The sequence below is a fragment of the Bufo gargarizans genome, chromosome 2, assembly GCF_014858855.1.
Source record: "Bufo gargarizans isolate SCDJY-AF-19 chromosome 2, ASM1485885v1, whole genome shotgun sequence".
NCBI classification, from domain to species: Eukaryota; Metazoa; Chordata; class Amphibia; order Anura; family Bufonidae; genus Bufo; species Bufo gargarizans.
The window spans coordinates 33,162,754-33,181,268 of NC_058081.1; the positions used below are offsets into that span (position 1 = coordinate 33,162,754).

Genomic DNA, 18,515 nt, shown 5'->3' on the forward strand with positions numbered 1-18,515 from the left:
AGCCGTTACAAGCAGAGTGTGAGCTGTATATCATAGCTGACACACTGCTAACCGCTTGGCCATCCTGAAACAGATCGGGGCAGGAGGGGGGCGGAAGGGGGATCAGCAGCGCTGCCGCTGGCCATCCTAAAATTAGGGGGGCACAATGGGGGCTAGGGACCACGAGTGGGGGATATTATATACACATACATTTTAGAGGGTCCGTGACTGTGGGGATCAGAACCAGTTTCAGCTGGCATTAGGATCCTGTGATTGACTAGTCTGTACAGACTAGCCAATCAGAGCGATCAGCCGTGGACGAGCTCTTACTAGGCTCCCCGCTCCGAACTCTGACAGGAATAAGCTGTTTGTACAGAAAGAACAAGCAGCGGATTCCTGTCAGAGACGGAACAGGAAGCGCGCAAGTGGCAGGGGCAGACTGGGCATGCGCTGCTCTTAGGCAGATTAGGAGAGCAGTGCATGTGCAGTTACAATAAAGGCATGGACGAGCTTTCTCTAAAGCTCCTCAATGTCGCGTGCAGCCATGGATGAACTGGCTGCATGGCAGAGCGGGGCTCAGGGGGCATGACTTACTATAAAAAGATTAGCAGACAGATTTTTAAAATAAAGTATATTTGGAAACTCATTTTTACCCTGCCTCCAACAATGTTGTGTAAAGTACTTATATAGTGGCCAACCTCTTTAATCAAGTCCTGGAAGAGATTGATCTTAGGCAAAAAAATGATGTTATTTTCATGCACATCTTGTAAACTACTATGATGGTTTTTATTAAAATATTCTAATTTGTTAATCGACTTGACGTTTTTGGTATATAATTATGTGTTTCTCTGATTTTCTATGTTTTAACAGCTGGACATAATGCTTTGGAGACAATTTCTCTCAACATCTGCTTCAGGTTTGTCTTTAGCGTGCTCTATGGTTTTTCGGTTTATATCTTTCTTGAGTCAAAAGATCTTTCAATTTATAACATCACTTCAAATGCACAACACTGTGAGGACACAGTGTTTGAAAGACAATAAATCCTATCTGAGTCACTCACACGCAAATAAAATTAATTCAGACTCCAGTCTAGACACCAAAATCAATAAATACCCTAAACATCGTAATATATTAAGATCCCTGACCAGACCCCTTTTTGTTTACTTACCACTCTTCATTCCCGAGTCCTCTTCTCCTTCAGCTTCTATCTCATACAAGGTCCTGACACTGGCCTGCAAGACGTAAAACCAGACTCTAAATTATAATTCAGACCACCCTAGAACATGAAAATGAACCCAAACCTTCTTATTCTGTTACAAAAACTTGGTGGACACATTTATGATCAGTAATTTTGAAGTCAGTCTATGTACGGTACATAGGAAAGGTGTTAGATACGTGTATAAATGGACTTCTCCACATCCCTTGAACTTCACTCTACACTTTGTGTATAAAGGTTGGTAGGTCACTTGGATAGGATGTATTGACTTTAATAACAATGTGTAACACTAGGGTTCTGTGTTTGAAGTCTAATTACAAAGTAGGAATGTGGGACTTTCCATTTACATCTATTTGGCTCCACTTGGCACTGATATCTCTTATACACTGAGAGTCAACGGTTACATTGACAGTATTTTGAGGGTCACGGTTGTGGCCCAGCCTTGACAAGTTAACAACACACTTTTTACTTTATAAAAAGTGAGCTAATAAAGTGTATATATGTTAGAAGTTGATTATATCCAAAACCCATGGAATAAAAAAAACTTGGGTTATCCACAGACACCGCAAACCTGTAGATGCTACCATGTCCATCATTGATATTTCCATGATGACCGGATTCTCCCCAGATGAAAAAGACCTAAACAAGGCAAGTAAAGGTCAATACAAAGGGATGTGGCGCATGTATCATAGGAGAGCTTCTATTTTCATGTATATCGGGTAATACAGACATGTTATTGACACAATGAGAACGTTTTTTGAAGATCAAGGCTGTTATGTTATCTTAACCAGAATATTGTTATGTTTTCCAGCTTAAGAATGGAGTGGACAAGTACATCTCTTTATTTGAGATAAACAAAGGGGCATTCGATAAAGGAGCTCTAATCATCTACCTGCAGCAGGTGAGAAGTCAATTGGTTACATGTCCATTGCTGTTTCGTTTAACATTATAAGTAAAATTTAATAAGGTTCATCTATAATACCATATCATATGTACTATACTATATAACATATAATAATATAGTTACGCATAAAAGGAAATATTATAGGATGCTCATGGTTGCACTCATGCCATACATACAAATTAATTCTATCCTCCATGACAACACCATACCTCTCAGAGACAGGAAACCTGCTTAAGGACATAAGAAAGGGCCTTTTCTTTCCCCTCAGCCATTTCCTGTCCTTACAAGGTAAGAAACATGACTGGAGCTCTTGAAAGCTCTGGTCATACATAGTGGCTCTTTAGCTACTGGGGCTTTATTGTGGTCCTGACTGGAGTCTCCCAGAGAAAAGTTTGGTACTTTTGTTGGTTTGCATGCAATAACATTTTGAAGGTGTCACAGACTGGAAGGAGTAAGGGTTAGATAGTTGATAGTGACACATCATTTGTAGGAGGTCATCGTAATAATTTTAAAGGGTTTTCTGACTTTTTTATACTGATGTCCTATGCTCTGGTCACCAGTATCTGATTGGTGGGGATCTAACACACATGTGAGTGCCGTGGCCTTCTTGCAGCTTACCCTATACCAGTGGCATCACACTCATAGGTCACGTGGCTTAGGTGCAGCTCAGTTCCAGTTCCTGACTGTGATAGACATTTTAATTGCTGGTTCAAAAAACGGTTAAGGAACGTAGCTAAGTTCCTTTTTGATACATCAATTGTCATAGTAAGACTATCCAATCAATCTTATTTGGTCCCAATTTGAGCTACTAAGCAACACATCCAACAACAAAAAAATTACCCTTGGCCATTTTATAAATTCTACTAGACCATCGTCAATACAAAAAGTCTGATGAAGGGGCAAAGAGATATGGGAGAGGGGAGATGGGTTAAATTCTGTAAGCTGGAATGACTCTAGTTCATCTACATTTCAAAGATCTGTCCCTTGGCATATCTTAGGCAACATGGATATTTACACAGACTATGTAAGGAATGGTAGCTTATATCTCAATCTTATTTTCATTCTTTATCTGGACCATTTTTTGCTGGTCATAGTTTCAGAGAAACGATGTTTCATCCTGGAAATGGAATGGAATAGAAATTTCTAAAAAAAAATCCTTCTGTTCCTTTAAAGTACCATGTAAACTCATTGACCAAAAAGATAATGCAGCAAGAAGGAGCTGTGGCAATCTAATAAAACGCTCTATTTGTGAATGTAATGATATATGTAAGTGATTACAATTAGAGATGAGCGAATCGAAGTGGACAAAGTGGAATTCGTTCTTGATCTATTCGCACCGAATCTGAATTTCCTTGCGCTTCGTGGTAACGAATCGCATTTTTTCCTAAAATATCAAAAAAAGGAGAACATATATGTCATAATTGGCATTCAGTGGTGAAGTTATATTGTACTACAAACATTTACGTGGTGTAGAAAAAGAAAATATACGTACGTCCCATCACCCGTTCTGCAGTGAATTGTGGTTGTTATATTTCTTTTTTGGGGTGTAAAAATAGGAAAAGAATACGTCTTAATTGCCGTTCTGGGGTGAATTGTTATTATTTTTATTTTTTGGGGGGGAGTTTATTAATTGGAAAATATTATAAAAATAATATATATTTATATATATAAATATGTCTTAATTGCCGTTCTACAGTGAAGTAACATTGTACTACAGCCTTTTTTTGAGGGGGAATAATTTTTTTGGGGGGGTGTTACTACTTTCACACTAGCGTTCGGGGCTCCGCTTGTGAGTTCCGTTTGAAGGCTCTCACAAGCGGCCCCGAACGGATCCATACAGCCCCAATGCATTCTGAGTGGATGCGGATCCCGTCAGAATGCATCAGGATGGCTCCGCTTGGCCTCCGTTCCGCTCAGCAGGCGGACACCTGAACGCAGCTTGCAGCGTTCGGGTGTCCGGGTGCAATTTCAAACGGATCCGTCCCCCATTGACTTTCAATGTAAAGTCTGGACGGATCTGTCTGAACAACTTTCACACTTATAATTTTTTCTAAACTATAATGCAGACAGATCCACTCTGAACGCAATTGTGAAAGTAGCCTTATTCGAATTTGCGATCTCCATTCATTATTATTTTCAATGCAAAATATCGGCAATATAATTTTCGCGTACGCGCATGCGCAAATGCACTATACAGTACCCAAATGCACTATAAAGAAAGTATATTGGTATATAACACCCCGCTTCCATCAATTTTTTTGGGGGGCGACTGGTATATCACACCAGTAGAAATGATTTGTTCCAATAACGCTTGTCGCTCCATATACCTGCAGTATCGCAGCAGAACCGCACACAACTGCCGCACAATACAAATGCACTATAATATACTGTCTAACATAACATTGTACAAGAAAGACAATCCATTAGAATATACATAAAGATAAAACGTAACCTTTAATAAAGTTACTATGAGGGTCCATTCACACGTCCGCAAAACACGGACACCGGCAATGTGCATTCCGCAATTTGCGGACCCCACATCGCCGGCACGATAATAGAAAATGCCTAATCTTGTCTGCAATTGCGGACAAGAATAGGACATGTTCTATTTTTTTGCGGAAAAGGAAGCACAGATGCAAATGCGGATCCGCAAATACGGATGCGGACAGCACATTCCGGCCCCATTGAAAATGAATGGGTCTGCACCAGTTCCGCAAAATTGCGGAACGGATGAGGACCCATTTTGCGGATGTGTGAATGGAAAAGATATCCCTCAAAATGAAAATAAAATAAATAATTAAAGTTAAAGGGGTTCTGCACTTTGCTTTAACTGATGATCTATCCTCTGGATAGATCATCAGCATCTGATCGGCGGGGGTCCGACACCCAGGACCCCCGCTGATCAGCTGTTTGAGAAGGCAGCGTCGCAGCCTTCTCACTGTTTACTGCCGGCCTAGTAACGTCACGACTAGTATCAACTAGCGTGGGCGGGGCTAAGCTCCATTCAAGTGAACAGAGCTTAGCCCTGCCCACGCTAGTTGATACTAGTCATGACGTCACTGGGCCAGCGGTAAACAGCGAGAAGGTCGCAACGCTGCTGGAGCGCCGCTGCCTTCTCAAACAGCCGATCAGATGCTGATGATCTATCCAGTTAAAGCAAAGTGCAGAACCCCTTTAAGCAAAAAGCATAGATGTGGTAGGCGATAACATGTGCTCAGCGGCACTAAATCAGGTGCTCAGCGGCACTAAATCAGAAACCATATGTCCTACCACAATCCGGGGGGTTCCAGTGCACATCTATGAATCCCGGAGGGAAAGCAAAAACCATCTATCCCTGGGCTAGATGATGATGTGGTATTGAAGGACAGGGTGGGCAAAGAACTGTCCCTGATATTGCCCTACAGGGGGTGCTATTCTGGCCCTGATAGCCTAACGACAGACCACCCGCCCTGATAAGAGCGACCCTGTCCGGAACCTTACCCTATATAAAAATTGCCCTAGTAAGCCTCTAGCCCCTAGACCCCTGTCTTCCAGGTGATCACTATATAGATCTATGTGTTTTTGACTCATTATAAAAGTATATTATAAGTATATCGCACCCCTCAGTATGTCACACCTATTGATAGCACACCTATACCAGTCCTTAAAAGGACTTTTGTGGCCCTATTAGCTAGCGTTTTGTGACCCTAACAGTCTGTCCCTGCTCCACACAGCAACCTCTCTCTACACTGGCAAAACACCGAATGTAAAATGGCGGCCAGATCGGGTTTATTTATAAGGTAGGGGGTATGTCTATGTGCTGAAACGTCTCAATTGGCTGTCCTGTACCACCTGATGGATGTGTCATGGGTCAAAGTTCTTCATAATGTAAAAGAATATGACGGGCGCGAATTTCTCCATATGTTCGCATATTCGGCGAATCGCTAACACGCAAAGTTTGCCACGAAACGACTGCCGGGCGAACCGCAAGGCCATCTCTACATACAGGTTCCATATGGTATCCCGTGGCACATTTGCCTACAGATGTTGCAGCTGGGCCTGTAGATCCTGCGCACACATAGGTTTCTGAAACTGGAGCCGCATCTGGTCCTATAAATGTTGGCCTGTCCATCTGGTAAATGGATAAGCCAAGGAAGTGATGCAATCACCTGGAAATAGTCAGGGCAGAGACCAGGGTGTGCAATGAAGGGGCCACCTGTGTCTGGATGGTGGACAAAGAAATTGTGGGAACTTTTTCTTGTCAGTGGAGCAAATAATTCTCTCTTCGAGTTGTCTGTCTGGGTTATCTGGAGCCTGTTAACCATGTGTGCTTGCTCCCAACCCCTCCCAACCCCATGACTCTTTTTTATGACGCCAGCCCTGTCTTACAGTATCTTGGGTTGCTGAGGTTTGAGTAGCTAGAAGGCAATTTCAAAGGCCCTAGATGACAAAACACATATCACACCCAACCATATATACAGGACTCATCAGAGGAGGGAACAGCTGGACCCAAATTAATATCAATATTTTCAATCGGGGGCATACCCTTTCTTCTGTCTAGACATACCCTGATATTGAGGCTCCTGCCTGATGGTAGTTGGGGTGCCCTTGGTGTTATGAGTGTTGTAAGGGTGCAAGTCAGGATATGTAGGTGCCGTTACAAACAATTGACAGTGCAAATCTTTCCAGAGAGCAACGTGTGGCTATAAGTGAGGATGGGGGTTGTAGTACTCCCCTATATCTCTCCAAAGTCCCTCTCTTTGCAGAATCTAAGGCTGGCAATATGACTCTTGCCATAGTGGCTGTAATTTCCAGATGAGGGGTACAGGACTAAGATACGACTGGCCAGGTCATGTCTAAGTGTGAAGGGTGTAGAAGCAATGTCCCTATCACTGCAGTAAAGTCTTCTTCAACCTTAAACTGCAAATATCTTGTGTAATTTTTCAAACATTTTTGTTTCATTTTTGGTACTTAATATGCACACTTTTGGGGCATTTTTTAATGATTGCATTGTACTCATTTTGGGCTAAAAAAATATTTTTTTCAATTGATTTATTCAATTTTTTCAATTGGTTCTTTTTTAATCCTTTCAAGAAAATGCCCATTGACATTTTTGGATTTAATTTTTTTCTCCCCACATTCCAAAAGCCATAACTTTTTTTTATTTCAATTTTATTGACTGACTCCAATGTCCAACCATGCAGATTCTGTCCCTTTTAGATCTTTCCTTTCTCGTTCTTTCTGGAGCACTATGAAGTAGAGATAGCTGACTTGATGCAAACATCCCCAGAGACAATTGTTCTCTAGAACTCAGGCCTATTACTCTAAGGATTGAGCACATGTCGGTTCTCTCACTTCCTCAGCAAATCCACTATAACTGAACTACTACTAAGTCTAACACCTAACTTCCTACAGGGGAAAGTCAGGATTATTAACCTGTGACTAAACCATACTGAGATATGCTGGTACATTACAAGACATATTAAATGTATTAAATAACATTATATTAAAAGAACAGTGTTACGACCAGAGGATGTGGATCCTCTGTGTCAGCTGATAGAGGACTGGAATTAGTCCAATATCGCAGACTGCTGACTCTCAGAGACAGGACCCTGGTGTCTGCACCTGTTACCTTGAATGCAGCTACCTGCAGTAGTGTGAACAGAGTCCAACAAAGGCAGAATAAAGTAACAGATGGTCTTTACTGGCAGACAGTATTCAAAAGGTCACTTGACAGATACAGGCAACACAAAGTTCAGAGCAATATAGCATGCAGATATAAGCAGTCTCAGAGGCAGCGCAGGGTCTGGATCCAGGCAGACTTTACATGGGCAGATGCATAATCAGGCAGTGCAGATATAAGCAGTCTCATAGGCAGCACAGGGTCTGGATCCAGGCAGACTTACTGGAAGAGATGGACAGATGCGTTGTCAGGCAGTGCAGAGGTCTATAATCCAGGAGGTCCAATAAACAGACAGCAGGCAGATGCGTAGTCAAATGAAGCGGAGGTCAGAATCCAGGAAATCCAATAAACAGACACAGTGGAGTGCTTCAGCGGGAGTCAAGAGGTACAACCACGCTTGGGCACTTCATGATGAGTGAAGCTGCCTTAAATACAAATAGTCCCGCCTCCGGGTGGGGATGGTAATCAGGAACCAGCTGCCTACTCCTATAAGAAAGGGAAAGGTGCGCGCGCGTGTGCTATAGTTCATCAGATGACACCTGGCAAAGAGGACGGATGCGACGGTATGCTGGCGGGCACCTGCGTCTCCTACCAGGTAAGCCAGTACTGGGACCCATAGTGCTGCAATGTGTAGACAGCGATCTGCCACCCTGCAGTGGAGATGCAGATCCCATACTGACAGTACCCCCCCTCTTACGCCCCCTCCTCCACACGGCTGACCTGGAGAGAAATTTCTTCAGCAACAGAGGGGCATGAATATTCTCTGCAGATTCCCATGACCTTTCTTCAGGTCCGTAGCCCTTCCAGTCCACCAAATAGAAGGTATTACCTCTGATAATCCTCCTGTCTAGAATGTCCTTAACTTCAAACTCATCATCCATAGTGACAGGAGGAGGGTTCTGTGAAGAGCCTTTGCAAAACCTGTTAAAGACAGCTGGCTTAAGTAATGAAACATGAAATGAGTTGGGAATCCGCAAGGTAGCAGGTAGTTTGAGCTTGTAGGCAACAGGATTAATTTTCTTGATCACAGAAAAGGGTCCCAAGAATCGCGGAGCCAGTTTGTAAGAGGGAAGTCTGAGACGGATATTCTTAGAAGAAAGCCATACCTTGTCTCCAATGGCAAACTGAGGAGGAGGTCTGCGCCTCTTATCCGCACACCTTTTCATCTGGTCCGCTGTTCTCCGAAGCGATACTTTAGTGTCGGACCAGACCCGAGACAGCTGCTCCACACAGGAATCTGCCGCAGGAACTCCAGAAGAAGGCCGCACAGGAAGAGGAACACTTGGATGTCGTCCATAGACCACAAAAAATGGAGATTTACCTGTGGCTTGGTTGACTCTATTGTTATGAGCAAATTCTGCCCAGGGAAGATGCTTCACCCAGTCATCCTGATGGGCATTGGTGAAAAGTCGCAGGAAGCTGACCAATATTTGGTTCATGCGTTCCACCTGGCCGTTAGTCTGTGGATGATAGGCAGAAGAGAAGTCCAAAGAGACATTCAGAGACTTACATAAAGATCTCCAGAACCGGGAGGTAAATTGTACTCCTCTATCCGAGACGATATGGAGGGGAAATCCATGAAGGCGGAAGATATGTAAAATGAATAGCTCAGCAAGACGAGGAGCAGATGGCAGACCTGGAAGCGGAATAAAGTGCGACATCTTAGGAAAACGGTCAACGACAACCCAAATGACTGTACAGCCCTCAGAGACAGGTAAATCGGTTATGAAGTCCATACCAATATGCTGCCAGGGGACCTCAGGCACCGGAAGAGGCAATAATAAACCTGCAGGTTTCAGTCTGGGAGACTTATTCTGGGCACACAAGGTACAGGAAGCCACAAAGTCTACAATATCCGCTGTTATGGATGGCCACCAGTAATGTCTGGAGATGAGATTCAAGGTCCCCCGTTGACCTGGATGGCCGGCAATCTTGGATGCATGCCCCCACTGTAAAACCTTCCTTCGTTTAGATTCCGGAACAAAGATCTTACCTGGGGGAACCTTGGACAGGTTAACTGGAGCCACTGGGACTACTCTAGTTGGTTCAATGATAAACTGGGGTTCGTCTTCTGAATCTGTGGTTTCAAAGGACCTGGAGAGAGCGTCCGCTTTGATATTTTTGTCAGCGGACCGAAAATGCAATTGAAAATTAAATCGGGCAAAGAAGAGAGACCAACGGGCTTGACGAGGATTAAGTCGTTGAGCTGTCTGCAAATAGGTGAGGTTCTTATGATCGGTGTAAATTATGACTGGTAGGCTAGAACCTTCCAGAAGATATCTCCATTCCTCTAGAGCCAACTTAATTGCTAGGAGTTCCCTGTCCCCAATAGAATAGTTTTTTTCGGCAGCGGAAAATAACTTAGAAAAAAAACCACAAGGAGACATACGACCTGAGGTATTCTTCTGTGACAGGACGGCCCCGGCTCCCACAGAGGAAGCGTCCACCTCCAAGAAGAACTGTTTGTTGGGTTCTGGGCGTCTAAGGACTGGAGCTGAAGAAAAGGCTTGCTTGAGGGAGGAAAATGCTGTCTCTGCTTCAGGGGACCATAGTTTGGGATTGGCACCCTTCTTGGTCAGGCCAGAAATAGGAGCTGTTAGGGTAGAAAAATTACGGATGAATTGACGATAATAATTGGCAAAACCCAGGAACCTTTGTATTGCCTTCAGGCCGGAGGGACGGGGCCAGTCGAGCACTGCTGCCACCTTTCCAGGATCCATTTTGAGACCATGATCCGAGATGATGTACCCCAGGAAGGGCAGGGACGACTTTTCAAAGACACACTTTTCCAATTTAGCGTACAGACGATTCTCTCGTAAGCGTTGTAAGACCATCTGCACATGCCTGCGATGAGTTCTGATGTCTCTGGAAAAAATAAGAATATCATCCAAATAGACAACACAAGAATAGAGCAGATCTCGAAAAATGTCATTGACAAACTCCTGGAAGACAGCAGGGGCATTACTGAGCCCGAAGGGCATCACGAGGTATTCATAGTGGCCATCCTTGGTATTAAAAGCTGTCTTCCATTCGTCACCCTCACGAATCCGTATTAAATTATATGCCCCCCGCAAGTCCAAGTTAGAGAAGATCCGAGCCCCACGGAGTCTATCAAATAATTCAGAAATTAACGGTAAAGGGTATTTATTCTTGATGGTGATCTTATTCAGACCACGGTAGTCTATACAGGGGCGAAGAGACCCATCTTTCTTTTTCACAAAAAAGAATCCTGCCCCTGCAGGTGAGGAAGACTTCCTGATGAAACCCCTCTCAAGGTTCTCCTTAATGTAATCTGCTGTTGCCTGCGATTCGGCAGGGGACAGAGGATAAACACGACCCCGAGGAGGAGAAGTCCCAGATAGTAAATCAATTGGGCAGTCATAGGGGCGATGGGGAGGTAGTGTCTCAGCCTCTTTTTTATCGAACACATCCGCAAAGGAATGATAGACCACTGGCAAGGCCTCCAGGTTTTTAGGGAGGGATATAGAGACCCTTCGTTGAATGGAACATAAGCACTTGCCTTGGCACAGCTGTCCCCATTGAAGAACCTCTCCAGAGCTCCACTCGATTACTGGATTGTGCATCCTAAGCCAGGGCAACCCCAGCAAAAGAGAATGGGACAGTTCAGGGAGCACATATAGAGAAATCTTTTCAACGTGTAACCACCCTACCTGCAGTTCCAACGGCTCAGTGATGAACCGGACTGGATCCGTCAGTACTTGTCCGCTGACGGCAGTCACCAGCAGGGGATTTTGAAGCAGGCATACAGGAATGTGGTATTGACTCACCATAGCTTGGTGTATGAAGTTCCCCGCAGACCCGGAATCCAAGGAAGCAGATATGGAGACCTTGATGCCCCCAAGAACCAGAGTCACAGGAATTTGGAGAGTGGAGCAGTTTTCGCCTAGAGCCGCCTCTCCCAAAGACCCTAAGCATTGGAGTTTCCCGACTACTGGGGACAGTTGCGGACACGGTGACCCGAACCACCACAGTAGAGGCAGAGTCCAGAAGACATGCGAAGACGACGTTCCTCATCCGAGAGCCGAGTGGAATTCACCTGCATGGGTTCAGGATCCGAAAAGGAGGTGCGTAATGGAGGTTGAGACATATTAGACTTAAACCGTTGTTGTGGAAGTCTTTTCTCTTGACGGGCCTCCCTAGCTCGCTCCGAAAACCGTATGTCGATTTTAATAGCCAGAGAGATCAGAGCCTCAAGGGAGGTAGGCACATCACGACCTGCAAGTTCATCCTTAATACGTCCAGACAACCCTTCCCAAAAGGCCGCCACCAAAGCCTCCTCATTCCACAAAACTTCAGACGCTAAGGTGCGGAACTGAATCGCATATTGGCCCACCGACCAGCTTCCTTGACGGACGTGCAGCAGAGAGGAGGCCGCAGAAGAAGCTCGACCTGGCTCCTCAAACACCTTCTTAAAAGAGCCTATGAATAGTGCCACATTATTGGTGATAGGACCAGATCTCTCCCATATTGGATTCGCCCAGGCCAGAGCCTCACCCTCGAGATGAGAGATAATGAATGCCACTTTGGCGCGGTCTGATTGAAAGTGATGAGGAAGCAGTTCAAAGTGAATTGTACACTGGTTAAGAAACCCACGACAGGCTTTCGGGTTGCCGCTGTAACGGGGCGGAGCAGATAAACGTGGTCCAGAAACGCTTGGCAGTGCTGCAGCCGCAACAGGGACAGCAGGAGCAGTAGGAGCCTGTGCAGACTGTGCTGTAGCAAGGGAGTCCAGGCGAGCAGCTACATGCTGCAAGTAATTTATCACTTGTTTCTGGGTGGTACGCTGTTGTTCAAGTTCATGTAGTACTTCAGACATTCCTGGTTTAGAGCCAGCGGGATCCATGGCCCAAGCGTACTGTTACGACCAGAGGATGTGGATCCTCTGTGTCAGCTGATAGAGGACTGGAATTAGTCCAATATCGCTGACTGCCGACTCTCAGAGACAGGACCCTGGTGTCTGCACCTGTTACCTTGAATGCAGCTACCTGCAGTAGTGTGAACAGAGTCCAACAAAGGCAGAATAAAGTAACAGATGGTCTTTACTGGCAGACAGTATTCAAAAGGTCACTTGACAGATACAGGCAACACAAAGTTCAGAGCAATATAGCATGCAGATATAAGCAGTCTCAGAGGCAGCGCAGGGTCTGGATCCAGGCAGACTTTACATGGGCAGATGCATAATCAGGCAGTGCAGATATAAGCAGTCTCATAGGCAGCACAGGGTCTGGATCCAGGCAGACTTACTGGAAGAGATGGACTGATGCGTTGTCAGGCAGTGCAGAGGTCTATAATCCAGGAGGTCCAATAAACAGACAGCAGGCAGATGCGTAGTCAAATGAAGCGGAGGTCAGAATCCAGGAAATCCAATAAACAGACACAGTGGAGTGCTTCAGCGGGAGTCAAGAGGTACAACAACCACGCTTGGGCACTTCATGATGAGTGAAGCTGCCTTAAATACAAATAGTCCCGCCTCCGGGTGGGGATGGTAATCAGGAACCAGCTGCCTACTCCTATAAGAAAGGGAGAGGTGCGCGCGCGCGTGCTATAGCTCATCAGATGACACCTGGCAAAGAGGACGGATGCGACGGTATGCTGGCGGGCACCTGCGTCTCCTACCAGGTAAGCCAGTACTGGGACCCATAGTGCTGCAATGTGTAGACAGCGATCTGCCATCCTGCAGTGGAGATGCAGATCCCATACTGACAAACAGTTTGCAACTACCCTATTCTAGGGTATTGAACACACCACATTGACACCCTGGACACATTTTTTAATGAAAGACCAAGATACATGCTTTCTATACCCGTCCATCAAAAACATGCTATAGGTCATGGTGCATCAGAGGCCGTCTCCATAAGAAAAGGGGCCACCCATAAACCAATCCTGGTCCCTCTGGCCCAGAAGGCTCCTACATGGGACCAGGACTAGTGGCCCTTCCACAGCCGAAGCTGGAGAAGTGCCAGTTTTGCTCTGGCTTCCACCCCAAGTGTTGGCCAAGAGCCAAATTCAAGGTCTGGGGTTTGCAGGGGGGTGAGGAACTAGATGGCAAATGTTAACTTGACATTGACTTGGCATGGCTTTCTTTCTTTAGGAAGAAGGCTGCAGTAATCTACATTTCTGTTATATTTTCATTCTGTAATTGAGGTTGTCATAATGTTGGAGGAATCCATTTCCACAGGGACTATAATCTTCAACTTTTTTTTTTTTATGTATTTTTTATCCCGGCAGGTCTCGCACAGTGAGGAACAATGTCTGAAGGTTAAACTTAACAGAAATTTAAATGTGGGACTTGTCCAACCTGGATCCATCACAATCTATGACTATTATTCACCAGGTAACTTTATAGACTTGAGAAACTGAAATGGCAAACCTTTAGTCCTCAGATCGCTATAGACTGATGTAAAAAAGCAACACACCATTATACTGCAACCCAACCTTCTACAGTATGTACTGTAATCGGATGAAATATTAGAAGCTGTATGGCCCCAATAGCTACAAATAGTTCAAACATGAAAAAACAGGTTAGAAAATGAGTAATGATCTCAAAAACTTAAAATAACATTGTACAGATAGTGCTAATGAAAATTTGAAACTTTCTGTCTCCTGTAGCTCACATTTCTGTTGTGTAGACTGGGACATGATCGGCAGAGTCATTTCATTATTAAAGGGCAGGGAGTGTAATGACAAATCACAACTGGACTGTATTCTGGAGGCCTAGATAATACATTATACATTGTACACACAGATACAACTGTAAATGAAGCTCCTTTGCTACTCCCTGGTCTCTTTAGATGGTGGCATAGTCCTGGAGACTGTACGGTCTATTAACACTTTTCTCCCCATTAACTCCTACTTTATTGCATCTGCCATAATGCACACACAGCCTGCCGTACTGTCTATACAGACAATACCTGAAGGTTTGTGGGTGTCTCTAATATGTCCATCCCTAGTAGGTTATCCATGGGGTCTTCTGGTACTGAGCGAAAGAAAGTCAGTCCGATAAAGTCCAATATGCCAGCATTTGAAATACACAGGCAATCCATTCCATCCATTCTATAGCTTCCAGCACCAGCTGCTGCCCAAAACAGCTGATTGGTGAAGTTTCCAGGTGTTCCAGTTGACACCCACTGATCCAATATTGATGAATCAATATCAAATTCCTGGAAAAGCCCATTTTAACTTATTTTGTATCTTTTTTGGTACTTAAAATTTAAAGGCTATGCACACTTTAGTAATTTGGTGTCTCTGACAGCGATAGCATTGGCCGTAAGTGTATCATTATGTAATTTACTTACATTCTGCTTGCCTGGATCTCACAGCCAATGCATTACAATACAGAAGTATTGTAATGCATTGTAAAGGAGATCAGACCCCAAAAAGTTGAAGTCCCAGAGTGGGACAAAAAAAAAGTTAAAAAAAAATTTCCCAAAAAAAAAAAAAAATTTAAAGTTTAAAGTAAAAAAAGATGTCCTTTTCCCAAAAGAGTCTGTATCGACTGGCTCTATGAAAATATCACATGACCTAACCACTCAGGTGAACAACGTCAAAAAAATAAAATAAAAGCTGTGCTAAATAAACCATTTTTTGTCACCTTACATCAGTAAAAGTGCAACACTGATCAATCAAAAATGCGTATATCCCCCAAAATAGTACCAATCCAACCGTCATCTCATCCCACAAACAATGAGCCCCTACCTAAGACAATCGCCCCCCCAAAAAAAAACTATGGCTCTAAGACTATGGAGACACTAAAACATGATTTTTTTTTGTTTTAAAAAACGCTGTTATTGTGTAAAACTTAAATAAATTAAAAAAAATTATACATATTAGGTATTGCCGCGTCTGTAACAACCTGCTCTATAAAAATACCACATGACCTAACCTCTCAGATGAACACCTTAAAAAATAAATAAGTAAAAACGGTGTAAAAAAAGCAATTTTTTGTCACCTTACATCACAAAAAGTGTGATAGCAAGCGATCAAAAAGTCATATGCACCCCAAAATAGTGGCAATCAAACCATCATCTCATCCGGCAAAAATGATGCCCTACCTAAGACAATCGCAAAAAAAAAAAAGCTATGGCTCTGACACTGAAACATTTTTTTTGTTTCAAAAGTGTATTGTTGTGTAAAACTTAAATAAATAAAAAAAGTATACATATTAGGTATTGCCACGTCCGTAATGGCCTGCTGTAAAAAAAATTCACATGACCTAACCCCTCAGGTGAACACCGTAAAAAAAATAAAAAATAAAAAATAAAGTGTGTCAAAAAAGCTATTTTTTGTCACCTTACATCACAGAACACGTAATACCAAGCGATCAAAAAGTCATATGCACTCTAAAATAGTTCCAGTCAAACCGTCATCTCATAAGAAAAGAATGAGACCCCACATAAGACAGTTGCTTAAAAAATAAAATAAAAATATGGCTTTCAGAATATGGAGACACTAAGAAATCATTTTTTAAATGCTTTATTATGTAAAACTGTCATATTTTGTATTGTAGCATCCGTAACAACCTGCTCTATAAAAATAGCACATGATCTAAGCTGTCAGATGAACGTTGTAAATAACAAAAAATAAAAACTGTGCCAAAACTGCTATTTTTTGTTACCTTGCCTCACAAAAAGTGTACTATAGAGCAACCAAAAATCATATGTACCCTAAAATAGTACGAAAAAAACTGCCACCTTATCCCATAGTTTCCAAAATGGGATCACTTTTTTTTGGATCACGTCCGAATGATTTTTACGGATCCATGGATACATGGATCGGATCCGCAAAACACATGCGGACGTCTGAATGGATCCTTACAGGGGGGTGATCACCCATATACACTCCCTGATCACCCCCTGTCATTGATCACCCCCCTGTCATTGATCACCCCCCTGTAAGGCTCCATTCAGACGTCTGCATGTGTTTTGCGGATCCGATCCATGTATCCATGGATCCGTAAAAGTAATTCGGACGTCTGAATGGAGCCTTACAGGGGGGTGATCAATGACAGGGGGGTGATCACCCATATAGACTCCCTGATCACCCCCTGTCATTGATCACCCCCCTGTAAGGCTCCATTCAGACGTCCGTATGATTTTTACGGATACATGGATACATGGATCGGATCCGCAAAACACATGCGGACGTCTGAATGGAGCCTTACAGGGGGGTGATCAATGACAGAGGGGTGATCACCCATATACACTCCCTGATCACCCCCTGTCATTGATCACCCCCCTGTAAGGCTCCATTCAGACGTCCGCATGTGTTTTGCGGATCCGATCCATGTATCCGTGGATCCGTAAAAAATCATACGGACAGCTGAATGGAGCCTTACAGGGGGGTGATCAATGACGGAGGTGATCAGGGAGTCTATATGGGTGATCACCCCTCTGTCATTGATCACCCCCCTGTAAGGCTCCATTCAGACGTCCGCATGTGTTTTGCGGATCCGATCCATGTATCCATGGATCCGTAAAAATCATACGGACGTCTTAATGGAGCCTTACCAGGGGGGTGATCAATTACAGGGGGGTGATCAGGGAGTCTATATGGGTGATCACCCCCCTGTCATTGATCACCCCCCTGTCATTGATCACCCCCCCTGTAAGGCTCCATTCAGACATTTTTTTGGCCCAAGTTAGCGGAAATATATATATTTTTTGTTTGTTTTTTCTTACTAAGTCTCATATTCCACTAACTTGTGTCAAAAAATAAAATCTCACATGAACTCACCATACCCCTCACGGAATCCAAATGCGTAAAATTTTTTAGACATTTATATTCCAGACTTCTTCTCACGCTTTAGGGCCCCTAAAATGCCAGTGCAGTATAAATACCCCACAAGTGACCCCATTTCGGAAAGAAGACACCCCAAGGTATTCCGTGAGGGGCATATTGAGTCCATGAAAGATTGAAATTTTTGTCCTAAGTTAGCGGAAAGTGAGACTTTGTGAGAAAAAAAACAAAAAAAAAATCAATTTCCCCTAACTTATGCAAAAAATTAAAAATTCTATGAACTCGCCAGGCCCCTCATTGAATACCTTGGGGTGTCTTCTTTCCAAAGTGGGGTCACATGTGGGATATTTATACTGCCCTGGCTTTTTAGGGGCCCTAAAGCGTGAGAAGAAGTCTGGGATCCAAATGTCTAAAAATGCCCTCCTAAAAGGAATTTGGGCACCTTTGCGCATCTAGGCTGCAAAAAAGTGTCACACATCTGGTATCGCCGTACTCAGGAAAATATCTTGGTCAAATGCCAACTTTGTATAAAAAAATGGGAAAAGTTGTCTTTTGCCAAGATATTTCTCTCACCTAGCATGGGTATATGTAAAATGACACCCCAAAACACATTCCCCAACTTCTCCCGAGTACCAGATGTGTGACACTTTTTTGCAGCCAAGGTGGGCAAAGGGGCACATATTCCAAAGTGCGCCTTTCGGATTTCGCAGGCCATTTTTTACACATTTTGATTGCAAAGTACTTCTGACACATTTGGGCCCCTAAATTGCCAGGGCAGTATAACTACCCCACAAGTGACCCCATTTTGGAAAGAAGACACCCCAAGGTATTCCGTGAGGGGCATGGCGAGTTCCTAGAATTTTTTATTTTTTGTCGCAAGTTAGTGGAATATGAGACTTTGTAAGAAAAAAAAAATTAAAATAAAAATCATCATTTTCCGCTAACTTGTGACAAAAAATAAAAAGTTCTATGAACTCACTATGCCCATCAGCGAATAC

The 18,515-nt window shown here is 43.6% G+C and overlaps 1 protein-coding gene across 1 annotated transcript in view; it reads left to right on the forward strand.

The window, feature by feature from the left end:
- The window catches only part of LOC122927157 (venom factor-like), a 150,633-nt gene that overhangs the window by 105,647 nt on the left and 26,471 nt on the right, over positions 1–18,515 (forward strand). The window contains 4 exon segments of the mRNA XM_044278754.1: positions 850–895; positions 1,756–1,843; positions 2,007–2,096; positions 14,011–14,116. Of these exon segments, the coding sequence (XP_044134689.1) occupies positions 850–895; positions 1,756–1,843; positions 2,007–2,096; positions 14,011–14,116 (330 nt within the window).